A 7,395-nucleotide genomic window follows, 5' to 3' on the forward strand; every position below is an offset into this window, starting at 1 on the left:
GATTGGTCGTGGTGGTTAAATCAAGATGCTAATAGGGAATAGATCTCGAATCGTGAAGTAAGAATTGAATCACGGGATACGTCCAAAATAACTGAAAATGATAATTCTTGACATGGAATTGTGTGAGTAAGTACCGAGTTTTGAATAACTAATCTTGAGCGCATGTTAAGTATATCATAATATAGTTGTAGCACATTATTTTTCTTTAAAAGAATTTGCATTCAGATATGAATCGAAAGTTTTATGTGCTGTATCATTATATTATTGTGAAATTATAATAAATATAGTATGTACTCGGAAGTAAAATAGAACCTACTTTTTTTGGTAAGCAAAATACGACAAATTATGAATAGGAAAAATTGATGGGTGCATATCGGTAAATTTAGTCGTGAATCGATACCTTCATTTGCGATTCAACATTTTATAGATTTGCTACGTGGATACGTATCGGTTGGATCTCAAAGTTGAATCGAATCGTAAGATATCAATAGCTATGCTATCTTTAATTAGTAATTTTTCCAAAAGATGTCTTTACTTTTGAACTCGAGTAACTTATAAACTATACATTAATAACTTGTGTGTACTAAGTAGACTCAGTCTGTGACCAATAGGACAAAACATTTCTGTGCAGGAGTGCAAGATTTGATTTGTTGGTCTAAGATGGCGACACCTTCTCTACTTATTTAGCACAAGGAAAACCACATGATGACCCTCATCACGGTACAATATGTCCACATTATTCAGATCCTCCTGGCCAAATAAAGCTGTTCAAAGATTTCTTGGTTCCTAAAACTTGAATGACCTTTCTGTCTCTGACACATCCATATCCAGCACCATCAACAATCATCTCTCTTCCCAAAAAAGGTTTCATTAAATAAATTCATCCAACACTAAGACCTGGCAGGAACAGCTAGAAGTCCCGCCCAGAGAAACAGTTTCTTCCTTATTTTGCCTTCTGCCATACCACTTACAAATTTCATAGTGCAAATACATGAGGTAAGACCAAATTAACAAGTTTGATGAACAGTAGTAAGTACATTATATAGTTATGTTAGTACACGAGGCATTGCATTCCCAGCTCTGGATATGGACAGTCCCGTAACGTTACATTCTAAACATTGACAGGTGAAGGCAATTCATGCATAAGTTGCACAAACCGAAACAGCTTTCAAGCAGCACGAACTCACTGCCGTTTACCAAAGAGTTCTTGGTCGAATTTGATGAGTACAATGAACACAGAATGACACAGGTGAGGTCATATACAAAGACATCATTTATTCATTTCATTTGACGGTACAATAAAGCATTACAACACAAAGGTCGGGTGGTACGAATTCGAAACACTGCAATGTTGCTCACAAAAGAGTGACCCCGGAAAACTAGGCTTTGGTATAAAAAAACACCCTTCAAAAAGAAGTGTCGTGGCAGACTAACACTAAACAGTTAGACGCCACCGCCAAAGCCTAAGGACACAGGAACTCACTCTCCAAACTGCCAAACTGACCATGATTCCAGTACTAACCCGACCTTTGAGGAAAACAGAGACCTGTCCGTCAAGTAGCGACTCCCCCAACAAGGGTTATCAAAAACACGACGGACTTCAAACACCAACAATCAACAGGCAACACAATGCAAGCAGACTAATGGCGAGAAAGCTCAGGACAAATATGACATGAAGCTGAGCTCAAACACCAGTTGCCAATCCCGACATCATCGAAAAAAAAAAAAATACGAACATGTAGACCTAAGAGAACCTGATTACTGTATCTCAGGAAAATCTGGCCGAACTTTGACACCCCCATTAGGAGCCAAAAAGCTAGGAACAGGTTGGAGAAACCTGCAAAAAAAGGAGAGCATGCTCGGCCGAATCCCCTGGAAAAGGGACCAAGTTCCCAATGACACAAAGGCCCCATATCCTATGGACCCAAAAACTACACTGATGCTGCTACTCACAAGAGCCAACTCCAACTGTAATACAGAACTTCATGACCCATCCCACTCTGAGCATTTTTGACACTAACTCAGTGTGCGACTAGTCACCTCCGCTGCTTAATGAAGGATGTCACACCTCCAAAGGTGCTCCACAAGCAGGTCGACTGATTTTTTGCTGATCCCACTGCAGTGCTGGAGATTCAAACCTACAAGTGACTGGCCCAATTTCCTCAAAGCAGGCAAGCACTTCTCTGAAATCTGAGTACAGCCAGATATAGAAAGTATCTGCAAATTGAGCTGGTCTGCATGAGCCAATGCAGCTATACCAAAATCTGTAACTGCACACAGAGAGACATCAAGGTCGTTCAGTAATGGACAATTTTCTGCAATTGCCACCAAGCTTGTGTTTCCAACCTTAAGACAACCCTCGAGATTTAGCACCTCAAGCGTCCAACCATGCATCTCAGCAATGGCTGAAACTGCTTTGTCCGTCAGATTAGTGCATCCACTTATGTTAATTTTCACGAGACCACCATCACAGTTCTCAAGCAGTGGCATGAAACCTGCATCTGTTACCCGTTGAAGGCCGCTCAGATCAACATGCTGCAGATTGGGGCACAACTTCGCCAGCATGACTAAGCTAACGTCACCAAACCCTGGACAGTGACGGATAGACAATGACCGCAGAGATTTGCAAGGAGAAAGCATTGGTGATCCCATATTTAAGTCCTTCATTCCCAAGCAGTGCACCAAGGTGAGAGACTTCAACTTAACAGCACAATTAGCGAGTACAGTGAAAAGCCCATATTGTGTGATCTGATGGCACTCCTCCAGTTGCAGCCTTTCAAGTGATAGGGCTGTCTTTGCAAAAGAGTCTAATCCACTGTCAGATAAAAATGCACATTTATGGACGCGAAGCTGCTTAAGATTTGGGCAGCCTTTGCCCAACGCTTCGAGTCCCAAGTCTGTCATGCCTTGGCAAGATGTGACAGCAAAGGACCTCAATTTCTGCAAACCATGACCTTTGCCCATGACCCAGAAGCCCCTTTCACTCACATTCTGAAGGTTGGCAAGGATCAAGTCAGTAACAGCCTTGCCATAGTGTCCAATAACAGCAAGAGACAAATCGGTCACATGGAGTGTCTGGAGCTTCACTTTTGTCAAGACACAAGATGCATTAGACAAGAGACTTGCAATGCCTTGATCTCCAACATGGGGACAGTTGTTGATAGAAATGGACTTCAGATTGCGGCAGCTATGACCGATAGCCTTAAGACCTTCATTCTGAATGGTTGAACAAGAGTCTATGCTTATATCAGTCAAGTTAGGACAGCTTTTTGCAAGGAAAATCAAAGCCTTGTCCGAAACTGCATTGCAATGGCGAAGTTCAAGCTTCTCAAGCTGCCGACAACCATTAGCAATCTCAATCAAACCTTCATCTCCAACGGAAGAAACATTCCAGATAGAAAGAACCTTGAGCGAAGGGCAGCCACGTGCAACAGCCCTCAAACCAAGATCTGTTACGCCACGTATAGAATTGTTTCCACGAATCAATAGCTTGCCTAGTCCCCCGTGACTAGAAGTTCCCACAGCAATAGCAGCAAGACGGACATCAGTGGCCTTTTTCCCTTCTAGGACCCTTGAGAGGTATCCATCATCCTTGATGGCAGCAGGTTCAGCCCCTGATACTTCTTCATTTTGACCACTCAAGTCCTCCAGCTTCAAAGGCAGGGTGGCTTTGTTGCAACATAGTTCGTCACCACGGATGTTGCTCATAAGCAGAAGCCAGCGCTTTGAAACACATGCACAGGCACTCCTCTCCTGGCCTGCAGGCAACCTTCTGAAGATCTCAAAGAGACACTCGTCTGGAAGAACATCAATTGAGGCCTGCTTTTTCTGCTTGAGCTGGTCTCCACTGAATACAAACGGGGCACTGACACGTGACCTCTTACGAGTAGGGAAATAAACATCCACATGGCGACCAAGGGACAAAAAGACACTCGTTTCCTTGGGATTCGGGTAAAGTGACCCCCCAGGGCAAAAATCACCATCTCCTGCAAACATAGCACAAACCCAATCAGCCAAAATACTCAATACTTACAGAAATCTTATACAAAATTGTTGATGACAACACCCAAAACCGACGAATCAAGCATCATAACAAGCTATTATAAGCACCGACATCTTCACACAAAAACTGAGCAGTTTACGGGCGTAACCCCATGGTCAGAATTATTGCAACTGATTTTCACAAACTACTAATGATATAGAACGGATCTGCTCAAAGATAAGCCGTGTGAAACCCACCCTGAAAAAAAGTTGAACGAATGATATGGATTTTGCGAGAAAAAGGACTAGAAAGTGCAAAAGCCCACAAAAGGAATATAATCAAATTTCATATGTAGAACTGCTTTATCAGATCTATGAGAGAAAGCTAATCACACCAGAAACAAGTCAACCCCTAAACTGAATCTACCTCAAGTATGTCTACCCAAGCAATTATTTCCAAATCCAGGGCCATAACAACAAAAGCAGCCACATCAACGGCAAGACCCATATGACCTACGATAGACATATCTGATCAAACCCACATCCAGCTCGATTAATAAGAAAAAGACTCTAAGAGAAAGGACAGCACGGCAAAAAGCTAATCACTGTACTTCTGAAGAATCAATCCGTGCTAAGTCTCCGAAAACACATCTGCCACAATTGCACTCGTGAAAAAGATTCCAAGAAAGAATTCCACCAGACAAAAGAAAAACGATTTTTCAGCAACTATCGACCGTCATATCAGCCAAACAGCCTAAAAAAACGCAAAATTTCCACCAATCCGACGAAGAATCCAGCTAAGGAAAGCAAAAAAAAAAAAAAAACACAACTTCAGTCTGCAAAAAGCCAGGAAAACAAAAAAAGGAGCTAAAAAGCCGAGGAAATTCGCAAAAATTTACCAGTGAACTCAAAGAGCCTCGACATCGGCGGCGCTCGGGAAACCCTGGGAGGTCAAATCGGCACAGGATCGCGCCCGGAAACCCTCCGAAGAGAGCAAAAAAAGGCGAGACGAGACCCGATCGGGCGAGAAACGAGCGGCGCAAAGGCAGCGGGGGCACGGAAGCATGAGAGACCGAAGACCCACGACGACGGTGGCGGCGGCGGGGATCGCTTGAAACCCTATCAGATAGGGCAAAAAAGAGAACGGTGGAGACGGAGGAAGGAGGAGAGGCAGAGAGAGAAAATGGGGGATGCAACCAGTGAAGACGGTGATAAAATATGCTTTTCTTATCTTTGAGATTGCGCTGTGAGAGGAGCATCGAAGTTACGGTGCGCGCGACCACACCGGATTGCGACCCCGCCCAGGTGCAATGTATGGGGGCGAAGATGCGGCGTTTCCGAAATTATGTTTTCTGATTTTATGCGATTTTATTTTTATTTTAATTTGGGGGCAGCGATGTGGACATCATCGGAAGACAAATGCATTGGGGGACGTTTGGATTCGGGGATAAGCAATTCCAGGCTTGGTTTGTTCCTTTTATTGGAAAACCTTTATTTATTTATTTATTTTCTTTTGGAAAGCTGAATGATAATTAAACAACTTCTTGTGGTCGTCCTCCTTAATTTAGCCATCTATTTTTTTTTTCTCTTTGTTAATTTTGAGAAGCTGTGATGTTATTGAGTTTTTTCGGTAGCTCTACGGGATTAACGTCCCATCTTCTTGTATCGTTAAGAAAAGGTTCGTCTCTTACTAAAAGGCCCACACGGATTGTGTGCTCGTTTTGAATCTTATTATTGCAAAAACACATGTTTCACATGTTTTTGGAATCGCGATTTGACAAGTTTATTCAAATATCTATTATGTCGATACTATGCTGCCCTTAAAAGAGCTACAAAAGCGAATATGGACTCGAAAACGATTAAATTGTGACAATACTGTAACAAGGTCCCACACGAAATAAGAGATAGATTATCGAACAGTGTAAGGCGGAACCCCACCATCAAATAATATGCACTCTTCTCGAAGACTTTTTAGGTAGGGTGAAACGAATCCAGTCGTTCAGCATTGGCTTGTTGGGTTGACATCACGCTCTTCGTTTCCAAAACGAGTACCGTCCGTTGACCGACCAAGAATCAAAAGTTAGCAGCCCCTTTGTAAACATCAGCTCTAAAAGTGGCTTTAGGACCGGTCCCACTTCAAGCCAAACACAGACGTTACTACATTCCAGAGCTCTTGACTGGGGACAGGGGACAATCTTATCCCGGATAAGAGCTTGTCTAGTCCTTAGTTTCTAGAGAGAGAGAGAGAGAGATGGAGTGATTCCTTTTGGACCTTCCACTTGCCCTAATATATTGCCTTAGCTCATTAGTTTCCAAGAATCATGCATCATTTCTTGCTCAAGTGGCTTGTACCTTCAATTTACTTTAGGATTACATTATTCTAAACACAGTTTCCTCCTAAACCCAACTTGGTAATTTTCTAATTACTTTTCCAGCTCATGCTGATCCAAGCTACACGGTTTTTTCTTTTTCTTTTTCTGTCTCTGGTCTCTATTGTGTTAACATTAACCACGCATGATCATTGTGATTAAGTAACTGATTTGCCGATCTTGTTGCTCATGTGTGTAGCAAAAGAACAAAACTCACTAGGTGTCCATATCCAATACATAGATGTATCGATAGAATGAGTTCAAAAGCGCGGTATAATATCGTATGTACGTGTGCGCAAGTGTGATGTGTACATGTACATACGAGGTATAGTTTATTAGGAATTTAGGATTTTTTTCTTTTTTTCGAGCAATGACTAAGGAAGACACCCACCTTATGGGGGACGGCTAGGACCCCAATTTGACTATTAATTGGCGAAGGGTACAATTGGAAGCTGACAGAGACTTGAAAACAAGAGATTGGAAAAAAAAAACACATTAATTGTCCTTTGGAAGTCTAAATCGAGGGGCTTTGGTTTAATTAACGATCGACCCTTTTGCCAGAAAAACCAATTGAAAAGCATCAACTTGGAGACTTAAAAACGAAAGAAATGCATGGACAACCATAGATTAGGTAGGATATAGTGGGGAGAACCGACCCATTTGAGCAATTATTGGCTAAATCAAGTAATTAACGATATATAATTGGCAAGGGGCTTAGATAGATCTGCAATTATTTGGCTAAATCAAGTCATTATCTTGTTCTTTAATGTCCAAGCAGAAGTGGCATGGTCATGCAATTTCAAGAATGTGGGACATACGCCGGGATGTTATCCACCAAATTACCAAACTTTAGCTCCTTAATCTATGTCACTGTTCTTATTTTTCATATGCTAAATGTCAATGTCTTTGAACAAAATAACCAAACTTCAGCTGTAGCAAATCCCAAGATTTTCCCTTTTGGGTCATCCTTTCAATTATAAGAAGTGAATACATGTGCAGCCAGTTGGAGAAGCTTCTTTCAGCAGATTAAGAAAGTCAAGTCATT

General features: G+C 41.9%; 1 protein-coding gene across 1 annotated transcript; it reads right to left on the reverse strand.

Annotated features, from left to right (window-relative positions):
- Window positions 1-1,255: 1,255 nt before the first annotated feature.
- LOC115753708 (EIN3-binding F-box protein 1) lies at window positions 1,256-5,189 on the reverse strand. The gene is made up of 2 exons (XM_030692444.1): window positions 4,881-5,189; window positions 1,256-3,986 (listed from the first exon to the last, which is right to left on the reverse strand). The coding sequence occupies exons 1-2, from the start codon at window positions 4,903-4,905 to the stop codon at window positions 2,050-2,052; spliced, it is 1,962 nt and encodes a 653-aa protein (XP_030548304.1). The 5' UTR covers window positions 4,906-5,189; the 3' UTR covers window positions 1,256-2,049.
- Between the last annotated feature and the right edge of the window lie 2,206 nt (window positions 5,190-7,395).

Source organism: Rhodamnia argentea, chromosome 4 (assembly GCF_020921035.1).
Source record: "Rhodamnia argentea isolate NSW1041297 chromosome 4, ASM2092103v1, whole genome shotgun sequence".
Lineage (NCBI taxonomy): Eukaryota > Viridiplantae > Streptophyta > Magnoliopsida > Myrtales > Myrtaceae > Rhodamnia > Rhodamnia argentea.

Coding starts and splice junctions, on each gene's coding strand:
- LOC115753708 (XM_030692444.1), bottom strand. CDS start 4,905: ATGTCGAGGCTCTTTGAGTTCACTG. Junction 3,987..4,880: donor GAGGCTCTTTGAGTTCACTG/GTAAATTTTTGC, acceptor CTATGTTTGCAG/GAGATGGTGATTTTTGCCCT.